Source organism: Micromys minutus (assembly GCF_963924665.1).
Source record: "Micromys minutus genome assembly, chromosome: 30".
Classification (NCBI taxonomy): domain Eukaryota; kingdom Metazoa; phylum Chordata; class Mammalia; order Rodentia; family Muridae; genus Micromys; species Micromys minutus.
In genome coordinates this window covers 1,535,237-1,552,586 of record NC_137965.1, presented here as the reverse complement: position 1 = coordinate 1,552,586, position 17,350 = coordinate 1,535,237, and the positions used below count along the sequence as shown (strand labels likewise).

Here is a 17,350-nt window from a genome sequence, read left to right as displayed (position 1 = left end):
ACATTTTATAATACTTTTTTTTACCTTGTTTTAATAAACTTGAATATTGTCTTAAATGAAAATAATAAAAAAAAAAGAATAGCTAGAATTTCTTTCCATTTCATTCCTCTCCATTTCACTTGGAGAAGTGACAGGTCTGAGAGTGAGCTCTTCGAATCTTCCAGGTCCTGTAACACAGGTCACACCTTTTAACCATTATTTTAAAGGTGAAGAAGCCCAGAACATGGTATTTAGAAATATTCATAATCCTGGCAAAGTCAGGCCATGGACTCATTTACATTAAGTACCATGTTACTACACCCTACGTGGAAGAACACTTACACATTTGTGCTTCTGCTAAGTCTGACACACCAGAGTTACCTCAGAGTAGGATGCCTCAATTGAAGAATTTCCTAGCTCAGATTGGCCTACAGGAATGTTTATGGGGCATTGTCCTGTTATCAGTTGAGGCAGGGGGATTCTGTACACTGTGGTGGCACCGGCTCAGTGTGGTGGAAGCCAAACAAACCCTTTCATCTCACAATTGCTGTTGACCAGGGCATTTTATCATTTTATCATTTTATCACACAATGGGAAGCAAAACAACATTAACTACGATGAAATGCACACATAGGCACTTACAGAAGACATACAAGCCAGCCACTAAGCTGGTTGGGCACTTCGAGGTCCAGGCTGGAAGATCATAAATTTAAAGCTGTATAGTGAGTTCCTTGCTTGAGAGAAAGTAAGAGGACAAATGGAGTGATTGTGGTGGGGGCAGGTAACCCTGAGGCATTATTTTTCCAACTCCCTTGATAGGGAAGCCATTCTTTTTCTAGAACGACACTATCACAGGTTATTTAGCACATGCATTGCTCTGTAATTTGGAGAACGTTAGTTTAGCAACACCATCTGTTTACTGTCTACCTTTAGACTTCTCTGAAGCCTTCTGTTGCTTTAATAGCCACAGAGGACCTGCTGAAGTTACACGCGGCAGGGCCATCAGAAACCGCCAAGAATAGGATTTAGAAGGTTTGTAGGATTCGAGTGGAATTCCCAAACACTTGACAGGATATCAAGTTTTGCTTATTTCATTAAACTTTCTGTGTAGCCAGAGCTGAATTTTCCTCGACTCTAGAAAACTATTAGACTAGCCAGACTATCTGTGGCTGGTCAAGAAATATTTACACTAAAACTAGAAGAGAAAGTCTTATTTTGCCCCGGTCTTATCAGTGTACTCTTGGTACCCAAAACATGAACTTTCCTTAGTTATTTTATAGTATTTTGTTTTTTTTTAAAGATTTATTTATTTTATATATTTTATATGAGTACACTGTTGCTGTCCTCAGACATAACAGACAGAAGAGGGCATCAGATCTCATCACAGATGGCTGTGAACCACCATGTGGTTGCTGGGAATTGAACTCAGGACCTCTGGAAGAGCAGCCAGTACTCTTAACCGCTGAACCATCTCTCCAGCCCTAGTGTTTTGTTCTTAATATAAGGATTATTTTATGACCAGCCTGCCTACCTGTAGATATTATCATGGTCAGTGCCTATTAATGGGGTTCGTGCTTTGAGTTGCACAAACACTGATGCAGCTCACAGGAAGGCGCACCTCAGCATCTAGTTCATAGCTTCCCCTCGAATAATATACGGATCTACGTTTGTTAAACATCCCTATATTTTTCGGCTTTCTGTCATTATGACAAAAACATCAAAAGATCTAATTATGGAGACAGATCACACTGCTCACGTGATCTTAAGAGACTTCAGTTGGTTTTCCTGATGCTTTAGGGTCATGGCAAGGCAGTGAGTGTGTCTCGGTGGAAGAACATGACAGAAGCTGATTTCATGGTGTCCAGGAAACAGGAGAGCATGTAGGCTGGGACCCACTGTATCCTCTGGTGGTACATCTCTCGTCACCCCACATCCTGCCTTTAAAGGTTCCACTCTGTCCAGTATCCCTTTAGGCCCATTTCCAGACCCAAACAATATTGAGCCCCTTTCTGTTGGAAACCATGTTCTATCTCATGTGGATAGTAATTAGTTTTGATCTTACAACCACCCCAGAATGTAGGTGTTATTATCATTTTATGCAGGAGGAGACAGAGGCTTAGAGAGATTAAACTCTCTGCGCAGGTTTAATTCCACAAGTGATGATGAAGCATCTGAATTCTAGTGTCTGGCTTTAAGTGCCACACCTTTAATACTCTACCACGTCACTTTCCTAAATGGGAGAACACTGAAGGTTAAACCAGCACCCACAATATTAGAACCTGAAGCACTTTAGTTAATTGAGTCAATAACACATCATTTGCTTTGATAAGGAAGACAGGATAATTTTCCCTCCAACTAGTTCTCTGGGTCAGCTGATAACAAAAAGCTCCATCATGGACTGTTTTATGGCTAAGAAGCTTCTTATTTGGTCATTACTCAAGTATGTGACTGCCCATTGCATTCTCCTGGGAGCAAGAATCTCTCTGCTGAGATGTTATGAGAACAAGTAGGTCTTTGAGACCAAACTGATCTACCTAATGAGGCCCTGTCTCAAAAGAAACCAAAGAAACAAGACAAAATTAAAAAGAAGCACCCCCTGGTAACACCACCCTTTGACACAAGTCAGAACCTACTGGACAGACCTCTTGATAGGCAGCACATCAGGTATGGGGCAGCTCCTCAGTCGGTAACTGCTCACATTTCACCTACTTGACAGCTCCGGTGAGGTCTCCATGCTTGCCCAGATCATGTCTGGTCTTCACTGTTCTGACTTGACCTTGACTTTAGACTGTAGTGGATCCACATCTGAAGAGGAGCTCTGCTTCCACATGGGAGGCCTTGAGGCATCAGTGGGATGCTGAACACCAGTCTTAAAATGGGTATGGAGGGTACAGAATAAAAACCTTTACCTCACCCTCATTCGTACGTGTGCCTGAGAACCATGGATCATAAAAGTAGAGGATTCTGGCAAAATGCAGAATCAGAGGGTAGCCTGCTTCCCTCAGTTGAGGATGAGGGACAAGTGGTGTCTCATCCAGAGAGACAGTTCTGCAGCCCCCCCCGGGGGGGGGGGAAGGAGCCGCTCAGAACATGCTTACAGCTCTGCTCTGTGAGTATTTTTCCTATCAGGAACATTCCCATTTGGTTGGCTGGTGATGTGTCATGTGGGGAGAATCAGGATATTTTTATACTGTGATATTTTAAAGAAATTATCTTTATTTTTAAATGTTCATCTGGATAGACATGCCAATGAATATGTAGGCCACATTTTGAGCAAAACTCACAAGTCCCCCCCCCCTAAACTTTACACGTGTACACAAGATGACGATTTTACAGTCTTAAAAGAACACAGCATGAGGAATACAAGCTCATAACCAAGTCAGCGCCAGTGAGCATATCTGATTTAACACAGAAGGCACGGAGCTCTGTGGTTTACTGGAAGGACTGTTTGAAGGACGGGTTGCAGATGAGCTCCAAGGCCCTTTGAGGGAAGACGTAAGCAGGGCAAGGAAAAACAACTAGTTTTTACTTAACCTAACCAGGAAGTTTGGGTTGGCAGGGTTTCACATATCAGGTCTGATGGCGTATTGGATGACTGCAAAGAAAAGTAGGCTTTGATCATTAGGCCCAATAGGGATGTATTCATGTTCATATTTCTCTCCCTCTCTTTCCCCCTCCCTCCCCTCACCCCTTTGTGAGATATTGCTGTCTCTCTAAGAAAGCAGTTCTTTGAATCCTTCCTTTCTGAGTCACCAGTTGATGATCCATGAGCTAGGCAGGCTAGCAGACTAAGACTTTCAAAGCTTTGAAACCATATAGACACATGGGTCAGGGGCCATGTCTCCACTACTTATTGGATAACTTGTATAAAATTATTCCAAGAGAGCCATTAGCAAGCAAAAAAGAAGAGTTTTCACAGTTATCTTTTTTTTTTCTCAACAAATGAGGAGCACGAGAAGCTTCCAGAAGTAGAGAAACGCAGGCACATCTACCTCATGTGTCAGGCTCCACTTCTGATTATTATACTAGTGTTGTAATCACTAGATGTTTGGTAGCTTTTATTTCCTGATGTCACTTTAAGACTCAATCACAATGTAAACCTTTCCCCTACAAACCTGGAACTACCAAGAATGCCCTATCCTATTCCAATCACAACATAATTATAATGTAAGCAAAATCTGCTTCCTAAACTCCAGGTAGACTCCATTAGCTAGAAGCAACGTTTTCTTTACTGTTTCTATTTTGTAATCCTGAGCAGTTGATCTCTTTGTTTTGATCTCATAGGCATAAAAACAGACGGCTACAACCCAAAATAAGAGAGGTTTTGAAGCAGGAATCTATCTGCTGTATTCTCATTGGAGGCCTTGCTTACACTCAGAGCTTCAGAATACCATAGCAACGAAGAAATACATGTCCGTCCACAGCTGTTTGAGAAGACAGACGTTAGTGCTCAGTGTCCACAACTTCCCTTCTCACCCATATCAGTGACGTCCCACCATCTACCACATCACAAATTCCTCAGACTTTCTTTAGTCCCATCTGACAATCGTACTTACACTAGTGAAAATATAATCAACTTTCCAATTCTCTCCACACCCTTAACTCTGTAAGCCCCACATCTCTCTGTAGGAAGATTCCAGGCCAGCCAAGTTTTTAACGTCTCACTTGTATTGTTAGGAGAAACACAGCCCCACATTAGTCGTCCTAAGGAAGTAAGAGCTAACTGTTGCTATCGGCTGGAGAAGCAGTTTGTTCACGGCAGAAATGTTCCCCCTCCCACTACATGTTAAGGTGAAGAGAGAAGAGCATTGGCAGTTTCCAAATAACATGAATTACACCAGAACTCATAAAGAAAAGGCTCAATGCACAGTTCGGCTGGGTAAGAATGCCATACGCGCTGGATTTTATAGCCAAGCATCTACAGACGAACGGTAACAATTCCAAGCTGAGTCTGCTGGCTGCAGCCATAAGGAACCACATTGGCCTACTGGAAAGCTAAAGTCTCTTATGAAACTGAAATAGTTTCTTTACTTAAATAATATTAAATTCAGCTAAACAGTTGGGCAGTTGTTCACATGAAACTATAGTGGAAAAAAAGGAAATAATCCAGTTACTATCAACACCAAAGAAACGCATACCAATCAACCACGGACCAAAGAGACTTTGGTATTGTAGCCACATCAGACAGATGCATGGCATGGGGGCAGGGAGTTCCCTGATGATTAGGTGACAGGGTCATACAAGGCTTTTGAGTCCTGCTATGTCTTCCATGAGGCTGATGTCCCCTGTGTTTCGTATCAGGAGTCACACAAACACAAGCTTATCAGCCAGCTTGTTAAAACTGCAACATTGCTGCACCCAAAAGTGATTTACATCTTGCTGGAAGGGCATCATTAATCTGAGGAAACCATACGTGGTGCCCTAGATTAAAAACTGTAGTCTCAATGCATGAGAGGTTTCCAAACAAAGGTTTCCTTATTTGGCTTGTGACCTTAGCAGGAAAGCAGAGATGGCCACTGGGGGCAGGCGGTACAGAAAGACATCTGTAAGGATTTAGGTTGGGCAGCTTTGGGAAGAGGAAAAATGTTTAAAGTTAAGGCCTTTATCTGCAAACAACAGTATATTAATAAACTCTATACCATATTTACAAATGCATTCTCTTGTATTAAAACTAACAGTATTCTGTTCACAGTGCCATTGTTTATACAGGTAGCAATCCCATAATACTCATGTATTTTGGCATGGGAATCAGTAGCGTTTGGTATTTACAGAAAATGTACACTTGTGAATATAAACAGGTCACTGAACCCATAAAAGACAGATTGGCTAACGGTGCAAAGAGATGAGCTGTACAGCACCTTCCACAGATGGGAGGGACGTGCGGTTTCATAAACTGCAAAGGTGCCACTTCTCCGACCCAATGTGGCAAAGAGTCAATAGCAAAACAGTGAACCCCTCTTAAGTTTGGGTACACTGAATATTCTTAGTCCAAAGTTTTAGACCCATTCTCTGGTACATGAAATATAAAAGTTAAAAAGATTTATTATTTTATAATAATAATAATATTAACTATTAAAATAGAAGGTACTTTCTCTCACACTCTCCTTTGTGCTCTGGCATGTAAGACCAATCTTGGAGTTCCAAGTATGCTGGTGTCATGCAGGTCAGCTGTCCAATGTCGAACTCTTAAAATTCTCTGGACTTAGGAGTCACTGCCAGTCAGCGTGACTAAGGGCCAGAGGCAGACACGGCAGAAGCACCCCTTTCTTACTTCCAGTCTTTGTGGTTGGGGCAGCCGCCCCAGAATCAGCTCCAAATGACAGGATAGAGCTGCCCATTTCGGCAGCTAATGCTGAGGTGACAATGGCTTTTGTACACTTGGATCAATGAAGGGAGGGGCTAAGTGGCAGGTGGGTGGCATCGAAACCCAGCGTGGTGGACTTGTTTGAGAGGGCAGTTGGATGGATGGCCGTGCTCCTGTGGACGGACAGATGGCCGTACTCCAGCGAACCGCTACCCTAGGGTGTGGCGCCTTCCGTCTGCTCCAGGGTCTCAGGTGCGGTGCCTGGGTCCTGGACGCTGCCCCTACGTCTGTGCTGATTGGACAGCAGGCTCTTCCACTGGGCTTTGTTGTGCGCAAGATGGCTTAGCATGTTCTCGGACAGGGTGCTGTTCCCAGTGAAGCGGGCCCACTCCCGGAACAGTGGCTCCACGATGTAAGTCATGAAACCTGCAATAGGCAAGGTCACAGGCCAGGTCACCACAAGGGGGGTCAGAGCCACCTCCTTCAGAAGCAAGGCTGACACCCACAGTGCACCCAGCCAGGCATGTGTGAACAACCAAGATCTGCTCACTACCCTTAATTTTGTGGCTCCCACTTAAAATCCGTACTTCCGCCTCTGCATTTGGGGAAAGGAGCTGAGCACCATCCCGATTCTCAGAGTTCTGTGGCAAATGGCTTAACACTAGTTATATGGTTAAGGCTCCCGACTGACGTAATGGACGTTAGCCATTATCATTTGCAGAGAAAGACTAGCAAAAAAGAAAAAAAAAATGTGTGGAACTAGGGAAGGCAGGTGGAGAGGGGACGAAATTAATGAGGACGCCACGGGTTCAGATCATAAAGAGCTCATTCCTGGCTGGGTACCTTTTCAAGATGATTACTTTGTAATGCTGTCTTACCATCAGCGACATCAGACAACCACGTTTAAAACGAAGTCATTTTATTTCGTGTGCGTGTGCGCGTGTGTGGTGTTTTTATTTTGCTTTTTTCTTTTTTTAAGACAAAGCTGTGTAGCCTAGGCTAGCTTCTTGCTATAGACATTGCACCACCAAGCCCAGCTCTAAACACTCAATGTCAACACAGGGCTTTAAAAGCAGTTCGAGTTAGGGCTTGAACTTGGCACATGATACTTAAATGTTCCACAGCTGACAACTCGCCTGGCCCCTTTGATAATAGATTTTTACCTGCAAGAAGAAAGCCTGCTTTAGGGACTGTTGATGACTGTTTGATGTCAGACTTCCTAGTTTCCTCCATCCCACGTCCTGACAGGGTCTCATCACGCAGCCCTGGCTGGTCTTGAACTCGTCTTGACCCTCCCGTCTCAGCCTCTAGAGTGCTGAGGTTACAGGACTCTGTTCTCTTAACCATCAAACACTCATTTCCACAGTGAACAAAGATAACTTTTTGCTTAGTTCAGAATTATTGGAAATATCTCAGATTTTTTTTGTTACATTTTCCCCAGTAACTAACCCTTCATATTTTGTACTGGCTGGTTTTGTGTCAACTTGACACAAGCTGGAGTTATCACAGAGAAAAGAGCCCCAGTTGAGGAAATGCCTCCATGAGATGCAGCTGTAAGACATTTTCTCAGCTAGTGATCAAGGGGGGAGGGCCCAGCCCATTGTGGGTGGTGCCATCCCTGGGCTGGTAGACCTGGGTTCTATAAGAAAGCAGGGTGAGCGAGCCAGGGGAGCAAGCCAGTAAGCAACATCCCTCCATGGCTTCTGCACCAGCTCCTGCTTTCTGACCTGCTTGAGTTCCAGTCCTGACTTCCTTTGATGATGAACAGCAATGTGGAAGTGTAAGCTGAGTAAACCCTTTCCTCCCCAACTTGGTCATGGTGTTTGTGCAGGAATAGGAACCTGAGACATATTTATAAACCTGTGAATTATAAGACTTGATCCTATGCTACCCTTGGACAAACAGCAGACATTTGGCCTTTGGGGATGCTAAGAAGAGAGAAGGAGGCAGCAATGTAAAAAGGCTATTGTACATTTCTGAGTATCTTGCGTGAAGTGTGACTTAAGTCTTGAGCCGAGTCTTTGAGATAACCCAGGCTCAGGAAAGGACAGCGGTCTTATGTCTGACTGGCCGTGCTAATAGATGCTAAGACTCAGGTCTGAGTATTTCCCTTTGTACCTGCTATCCTTAAAATTTCACCCCTTTACATCAGAAGAGATTAGCTATTTGACACTAAAAAAATACTGGAAGATGATAGCCTTCTGAAGTCCAAAGTGTGAATTTTAGAAAGTGCTGTTTCCTAAGTAGACCAGTCACAGGTTCAGCACTTATTCCCGGCTCGACCTTACCCTGGGATCATCTCTGTATTTGTGCTGTTTTTATTGAAGACTTTATTTTTTGCTCTGGATAAGAAAATGATTTTAAAGTCTGAATAAGCATCAGAAGGGCTTGGGAAACCATTGACCAGTGTGCTGCCAGACATTCCAAGGATGAGCTCACTGTGGCCTGGTGCCACCCTTCCTGCATCGTGGGACAGGAGGGGAGGAATGGTGGTTTTATAGGAGATGCAGGTTGTCTTTCTATAGATTTTTACCAACCAGAGATTCATTTGATTTCCTGTCTTTTAAAAATGCTGGAGAGAGGGGAGGGAGCATGAAAGAAGAAGGGAGTGCAACTTCCTTTTGGGGAAATGTCAATTACTTCTACAGAAAGTCAAACCTAACTAAGACTCGCACTCAGGAATATCTCATTTTGGATTGGGATAAGAAACAGAGACAGGGGGCTGGAGAGATGGTTCAGTGGTTAAGAGTATTGATTGCTCTTCCAGAGGTCATGAGTTCAAATTTCAACAACTACATGGTGGCTCACAACTATCTGTAATAAGATCCGATGCCCTCTTCTGGTGTGTCTGAAGACAGTTACAGTGTACTTATATATAATAAATAAATAAATTAAAAAAAAAAAACCAAAAAAGAACAGAGAGGCAGAGCAAAGTTTAACCATTGAGCCATATGACCAGAACTAAGGGTATATGAAAAACTCTCGAGGGAACCCATTCATTAGCAATCTAATTTCACAATACAACTTGAACAAAAAAGTAGGATGGAATGGTCCTGCATAGGCGGGCATTGCCTCTCTCAGAAGACATGGATTGTTAGATGAAATTGTAGCGCACGGTCTGGAATTCTGTCCTCTGAATTCTTGGTTCAGGAAGCCCCAGGGGTCTCCAAAAACAATGTAAACTACTGCTGTTGCCCATGGTTACCCATCACAACCACACTGTGAGACCCTTTTGCTGGAGATACCACATAATTCAGACGGAAGATATGAGAAGCCAATCTCAAACTGACTGGGGCGCGTCCTCCTTGATGACTTGTTTTCATTGTGCCAGAAGGTGTCATGGATACTCTTGCAAGATCTATACAACTAAGCTAAACCAGCTAAAATTCCTTCAGGGATGGGGTAGACTATATTTAGGCCCTGTTCATATGGCGTTGCTTTTGGCAGTGAATAGTTTCTAGGACAGGAATAATACTTTTTTTTTTTTAAATTGATATCACCACCAGAAGGTTTCTCATCCTCAAGTGAATGGCTCCACATCACAAGAGGCAGTGCTAACTGGACTTTGGTCCAAAGTAATAAAAGACACGAAGTTGGTGTGCGTGTGTGTGTGTGTGTGTATGTGTGTGTGTGTGTGTGTTGGAGAGGGAGATGGGGTAGATATGATTGTATTTTATTCCATACATGGAATTATCAAAACTAAAGAAAAATAAGAGGTTACACAGGCGTCTCTGTCAGTCAATACAATAGACACAGAGGACAACAAGATGAGAGGAGATGCTTGAGTCAGGGAGATTCAGAAGAGAGAAAATAGCTACACTGTGTAGCTACTCCCAGTGGAGAAATGTGGGGGTGGGATGGGGTGGTGTGGTGGGCGTGGCTAGAGCTTGCAGGTTATTAGAATGATCTGTTCAGGGTTTTCTAATCTGGTCGGTTCTGCCTTGCTACACAGCCCAGCCTGAACCTGTAAGGGCTAGCAGCTGTGTGACAGGAACGGCGTTGTTTCACAATCATCTTTTCTTTCTAGTTGTTACTCCGATGTAGTAGCCAGGGGAGTTCCCTTTCTACCACACATCACTAAGCTGGAAACCCGGACATACAACGAGACAGGATATGTGTGTTCTCATGGCAACAGGACAGAGCTCTGAAATCAGCCCTGTGCCGGTCTAGGCTGAGTGCTTAATAGGGTAAAGGTTTTTCAATTTGAGGAACATATGATTCAAAGTGTTATAAAACAGCAACCTGGCATGATTCTCTCTATGTAGAGTTTAACAAAGGGAGACTCAGAATTAGGAACCCCACTATAACACTTCATAACTGAAAGCAGGGTGGACTCCAGGATGTTGAGGCAGCATGTCTGCCATTGCCTCTTCTCTCCCAGTAACTCTGAGGTGCCCTTTGCCTTGGCCTCTGTTCCTTTTTCTTTTCTTTCTCTCCTTTTTTTTTTTTTTTTTTTAAAGTAGTGTCATGGTTTGTATATGGTTGGTCCAGGGAGTGGCACTATTAGGAGGCATGGCCTTGGAGTAGGTGTGTCACTATGGGTGTGGGCTTTAAGATCCTCACTCTAGCTGCCTAGAAGTCAGTCTTCCACTAGCAGCTTCAGATGAAGATGCTGAACTCTCAGCTCTGCCTGCACCATGCCTGCCTGAATGCTGCCATGTTCCTGCTTTGATAATGGACCGAACTTCTGAACCTTTAATCCAGCCCCAATGAAATGTTGTCCTTTATAAGACTTGCCTTGGTCATGGTGTCTGCTCACAGCAGTAAAACCCTAACTAAGACAGGTAGGATTTCACTAGTAACTCTGGCTGTCCTGGAAGTTGCTATCTAGACCAGGCTGGTCTTAAACTTACAGAGATCTGCCTACCTCTGCCTACCTAGTGCTGAGATTAAAGCCATGTGCCATTATGCCTGCCAAGGGTTCTATTTTTTAAACCCCTTTTCTAATTTCACCCCCTAAAGATTTGGGGGTGAATCAGCTTAGTTATGAAGACAGTGTAAGAATATTGAAGGGCGATTTGGATTTGGAAAAAAGATGGATTCTTCTTAACCTACCCATTCCAACATATCTATCTGATGATTTTTGTAGCTGCAGCTGAATGATTGCTGCTTCCTGACCTTGAGGCTGTCTCTGTGGGACTGTGGATTAGACGCCGCCCTCCATGACTGTCAGCAGAACTGGTCTAACATGTTCTCACTTTCTTCATTTTCAGTCCATATTCGCAGATACCCCATTCCTCCCCAGAACCCAGGCATTAAGCTTGGAGACCTGCCACCCTCTGAATGCAATGGCCTGTGTTGGGTTTGTGCAAAGCCATGAGTTTGTTGAGGAAAAGAGGTTAAGTTGTGTTTGGTTTTAATGGAGGCACTTCCGGGAAAAGAAAGGCTAGATGTATGTATATGTAGACAGAATCAGTGTCTCCAGCAAAGGGCTGGAGAGATGGCTCAGCAGTTAAGGGCACTGACTGACCTCTTCCAGAGGTTCAGAGTTCAAATCCCAGAAAACACATGGTGGCTCACAACCATCTGTAATGGGATCTGATGCCCTCTTCTGGTGTGTCTGAAGACAGTTATAGTGTACTTATATAATAAATAAATCTTAAAAAAAAAAACCCTAAATTAAAAAAAAAATAGAGCAAAAAGATTTCCTTCACTAGAGTGGAGCAAGTAAAAGTTTACCCATTTGATTTACATAATGATCTTATATGTAATGTGATTAGATAAAGCAGGACTCATTCTGGATGCACTGAAACTGTACTTGAGCAGCTTACCACAGTGGACACTAGGAAGGGAGTGTGGTTTTATGACCTCAGGACTGAAATGCGGTTTGAAGCAGAGAGTGGAGAAACACTGTCATCCGGCCACAAGGGGGCAGCAGGGCTCTAGGATTTCAGGCCCAGGGACTAGGCCACGGATGTAACTGTTGTGGATGAAAGTTAAGGACACACACTGAAAAGGTGCTTGCTAAAGCACTTAGCTCACATGGGAAGGGTCTTAAAACCGGATTCATTTGGGTTTCCACTCTCTGAGTTCTGAAGAGACTGAGTGGCTAATTCAGTTTGACTTACGAGTTTGTGTGTGTGTGTGTGTGTGTGTGTGTGTGTGTGTGTGTGTGATGCTTCTGTGTGTGCATGTGGCTGCATATGTGTATATGGGTATGCACCTATGTATGAATGCAGCGGGAACCCAGAAGCCAATAATGGGTATCTTTTTCAATTGCTTCTCCCTTTATTACTATTATTTATTTTTTGGTGTGTGTGTATGCTTGTGCATGAATATGTGTGTGCATGCATGTGTACATGTGTTTTGCATATATGCACATGCATATGCATATATTCCTGTGTGTGTGCACATGTGTGTGCATACCTGGACGTGGAAGCCAGAGGTACATTGCATGATTTTCCAATATTACCCTCTACCTTTATTTTTAAAATTACTTTAAAAATATTTTATTTTAATTTACATATATGTATGTGTGTCTGTGTGTAGGTATGGGCATGTGAGTGCGTGTGCCCACAGAGGCAGTTGTGAGCCACTGAACATGAGTGCTAACAACCAAACTCTAGTCCTTTGCAGGAGCAGTTACATGCTCTTTACTGCTAAGTCATTTATCCAGCCACCATTGTTTTGAGACGGGGTCTCATTAATTCAGGTAGGACAGCGGGTCAGAGAGCTTCATGGATCTGCTTATCCTTGGAACCCCAGTGCTGGCTTCTGTGCCTGACTTCTTAGATACATAGATCTTCATGCTTGTGTCCCTGTGAGGCAGGCACATTGCTAACATCCCCTCACCCAGCCCTCCTTATACTTCAAGACAAGGTCTCTCACTGAACCTGCAGTTTGCCTGGCGAACACTCTACTGACCGAGTCACCGCTCCAGCGAAGAGCTGTGGTGGATCTAGGGCCTTGCACACAGCATACAAGTGCTATACTTCTAAACCACCTTCTGAGCTCCTGGCTTTTAATACTGGGTCTTACTATGCAGGTTAGTCCGGCTTTGAGTTTTCTACATAAGTGTATGCTGGCTTTGAATTTATCATCGTAACGGCTCATCACCCCAAGTGCTTGGATTATAGGGATGTTCTACCCAGTCTGTGATTCTATTCTAAAATCACAGGGTTGATACAGTAGCTTAGTATTAAGTTAGTTAAAAGTCTATAACAAACCCCACTCCTTAATTGTTCTGATTTTTCAAATGATAATTCTCTAAAAGGTTGGTCATGATTAAAGAGTTTGTTTGTCCCCAGCCATTTAGATCTCTGTGTGTTGTTGTTGTTATTGTTGTTGTTAATACCACTATTACTGTTGTCATCGTCATCATCATCATCATTTTGTGACTCCTGGCTGAGGTGCCCAGCTGTCCATTTTAAATAAACCCAGATTTCAACTCACCAATTTGTATGCTAGGGATGGAATCTTTCTGTTGATTACAAAGAGGACTGATTTCCAGCTCAAACTTCTGTTCAAGGTCACCTAAGAAGAAAGAGGAGGAAACATAGCAATTCAAGAGTTCAGAGAATGTGCATCAACTTCAATGACCCAGTTGGAGGAAACTGTTTGAGGGTCACTGTTCCTTCCCTTGGAATCATAAACGCTTTAGGACCATTGGCTCTCAGAGATGCCTGAGACATAAACCCCAGGGCATCAGTGATGGCTAGCAGTGGCTTCTTTGAGTAGGTGTCTCAACAGTAGGACATACTTAAAATTGCTTCAGTTTATTCTCCCCCCCCATGCATGTGTATGTGTGTATGTGTGTGTGCATGTGCATGTGTAGGTAGGTAGGGGACAATCAGTAGGAGGAGACTCTTACCACGTTAAATCTGGAAATAGCTTTCTGCATAGTATATTCTGGGAACTCTCTGATGCATGTCCAACACAATAGGAACTCATTTTAATTTCTTTTTACATGATAGTGAATTAAAATTTAGCTATCCACATGAGCCTCAGAGATACCACATTAGAAATTGGAGAGCAGCAAGCCTTCCATTACAGGTCTCTCCCATTACCTGTCTTCCTGTGAGGTTCTTTGTTCTTTCTTTTACTTATCAGACAAGTATGAAACACTTGTTGTCTTCAGGAATTCTACTAACTAATGTAGAACGTTCAAAGAGAAAAATCAGTCTCCCCCCACGGATGCTGCGACTAGCATTTGGGGTATTACAATGGAGTCAGCCATATTTCTTGATGGCAATTGTAACATCCCATGTGGAATTATTCATACAGAAATATGTTTTACTGAAGATTAGATAGAGTTGGATGTTTAGTAAAAAACTTCTTGAGAAACTAGGTTAATTGTGGAGATACCAACCCATATTTACAAAGAACTTAAAGTGCTGAGGGTTGGAGAGGAGGGGAACCCTAATTTCCTGATCCTGAGAATGTGGCCGTTTTCCTAATTCATAAACTGTCGTTTTCCTTCCCGAACCATGTATCTGAAACCTCTACTTAAAGGAATTTTTTGTCTGTTTAATGTAATGCATCATATTCATCATGCTTGTCCTAATGACATAGTGGCCACCGAATTCTAGAGTCTGAGGCAGGAGTGTGGGTTTGAGACTGGCCTCTCCTAAATATCAAGACCCCGTCTCACAGCAGCAGCAGGAGGAGAAAAGGAGACAATTAAGAACTGTCGATGGAAGCCTGGCTGTTGAAATGAGTTGGCATTTGAGTCTGAATCCATAACCGAAAGCCAGATGGGGCTCATCAAGATTTTAGGAGTCATTCCTACAGAGTTAAAAGACATTCAGTATGACAGAAAGATAGTTTGGATGAGCAGCCTAGTCTTCTCAAAGCAGACAGGACGTCTGGACTGCAGGACCCTTAACTGAAAAGTAACGGGTCTGTTCCTCGGTTCCTCTGTCTGCTGGGAGATCGGCAGTGTGGGAGAAAGCTCCTCCCTAGTGACTGTGGCGGCAAACATTCTAGGTTTTTCCATGTTACTATGCTGTGTACACGCGTCTTTCTAGGGCAGTGTTTTGCAAAGTCACATTATAGTAACTTTACTGCTTGATGCCATTAATTGCTCGTAGTTAACAACTTTGATTCCTGAACTCCATGTCTGCCCAAGTGGTATTACTGCTGCCCCAAGTCTCTTAGAGTCTGAATAAAGTGTCAGACGAGCAGATTAAAAGCTTTAAACCACAGTGGGCAGCAACCGTAGTCCACGGTTGACTCAAAAGCAGGTGGGACAGAGAAGAATCTTGATTTTCAATACTGTACTCCAAGTCTCCTCTCCCGTGGCTTCAATGGCTCATGTATCAACACTCACCCTAACTGTAAACCCTTCCTGCTCCGACTTTATCACGCTTACTTCTGTTCTGGTCTCCGTGGAGACGTTATGTCTTGGCCAACTAGAACCAAGATTCCAACTTCTAATGACTCATATTGGATGCACGTGACATGCCAGAGTCACATGAACACTTTTGCTCCTGGACTGTGACAGTGAGCAGAGCCTCTGCCCCTGTGTGAACCCAGCCCTACTTTGTCATCTGTCATTGGACCCACTGACATGTCATTGACACATCTTGCAGTGGGCGTTTTTCCAAAAGGCTCGCTGTGGCTGTCTGATCTCCCCACAGAGCTGGTATGTGGGACACTTCAAGCTTTATTTGTTCCCAGCCTCTTAAACCTGACCCTGTCACTAGCAGGAGGGTTCTGCTGGTGCCTGAGCAAACATCCTGAATGTTGAAACCCAGCCTAAAGAATCAAGCCTGTGTTTGAAGGCCTACTTCCCACCCTGCTTCAAGATTCTGCTCACTGATTTACTGCCTTCCTTCTGAAGGAAGGTAATCTTTGAAAAATTACGGTCTACATTAGGACCATTCAGCATTTCACAGAAAAACCCATTTGTGTTATTGTTAAAACTGCATTCATATGGTGTAAATTCTAGTTAGTTCTTGGCTAACTTTGACCTATATCATTGTAGGTTTTAGGAACCCAAGAAAAAGGCCCACAAAAGGCTCTGAATTATTCTCTCAGAATGGAAGACATTGACTTCCAAACAATGCTTAGCCTTCAGGCTGTGCTCAGCTCATTAAAATGAAGGTCAGAGCAAAAATCAAACTGTCTACCGCACTGTTATAGCCACAGGGGAGATATATATATATATAATATGTGAACATACGCATATATATGTATATATGTGTTTGTATGTGCATGTGTAAATATGTGAACGCACACACAGGCACATGGCTGTCTGTGTCAGTATGTGCATGTGCATTTTGCTTTCATCTATTGTCCTGTGTTATTATTACCTGTTTCCACAGTAAATCTATGATATTATATCTATTTAAGTCTTTTTTTGCCACGAAAGAGTTGGATGATTCACAAGAGAGTTAAAGAAGGCTAGGATAATTAGAGCTGATGTAAGAGAGATGTCATGACAGATTAGCCGCTCCCGTTTTATGAGGAGAACTGCCCAAAAGGAGAAGGGGAAAGATACCCTCGGCCTCGGGGTCTACCAACCTTGCCTGTAGAATTACACCCTCGGCCTCGGGGTCTACCAACCTTGCCTGTAGAATTACACCCTCGGCTACGGGGTCTACCAACCTTGCCTGTAGAATTACACCCTCGGCCTCGGGGTCTACCAACCTTGCCTGTAGAATTACACCCTCGGCCTCGGGGTCTACCAACCTTGCCTGTAGAATTATACCCTCAGCTACGGGGTCTACCAACCTTGCCTGTAGAATTACACCCTCGGCCTCGGGGTCTACCAACCTTGCCTGTAGAATTCTTCGCAGACCCTCTCACTCCACTGCTTGCTCATCTCCCAGATTCGACAGGGATTGCAAATGTCAGCACACTTCAGGGCGATCTGAGAATGCACAGAGCACAGAGAGGCTGTCAGAGAGGACGTTCTCAAGCCACAGGTGCTGCAAGGTCCGTCTGTCTGTCTCGGGGTACCTGGCCCATGTTTGCAGAGGGCCTCCCTGACATGCTTCTTCAGGAAACAACTTTTATTCACAACTGCACGAAGCCATTCAGAGCCCCCACATTAAAAGAGTAGAAGAGCCACCGTTCAAGGAAAGAGCTTCCTGGAAAAGACTCAGTGAAAGCCCTCAGTGGCGC

At 43.6% G+C, this 17,350-nt stretch overlaps 1 protein-coding gene across 1 annotated transcript in view; it reads right to left on the bottom strand.

Moving 5' to 3' along the window:
• Positions 1 to 3,686: 3,686 nt before the first annotated feature.
• Positions 3,687 to 17,350, bottom strand: part of PDE7B (phosphodiesterase 7B) — a 294,818-nt gene continuing 281,154 nt past the window's right edge. Inside the window, exons 11-13 of the mRNA XM_080941986.1 lie at positions 17,000 to 17,096; positions 13,676 to 13,756; positions 3,687 to 6,709 (exon numbers count right to left, since the gene is read on the bottom strand). Coding sequence (XP_080798112.1) covers positions 6,498 to 6,709; positions 13,676 to 13,756; positions 17,000 to 17,096 — 390 coding nt within the window. The 3' untranslated portion in view covers positions 3,687 to 6,497. The remainder of the gene's footprint in view (positions 6,710 to 13,675; positions 13,757 to 16,999; positions 17,097 to 17,350) is intronic.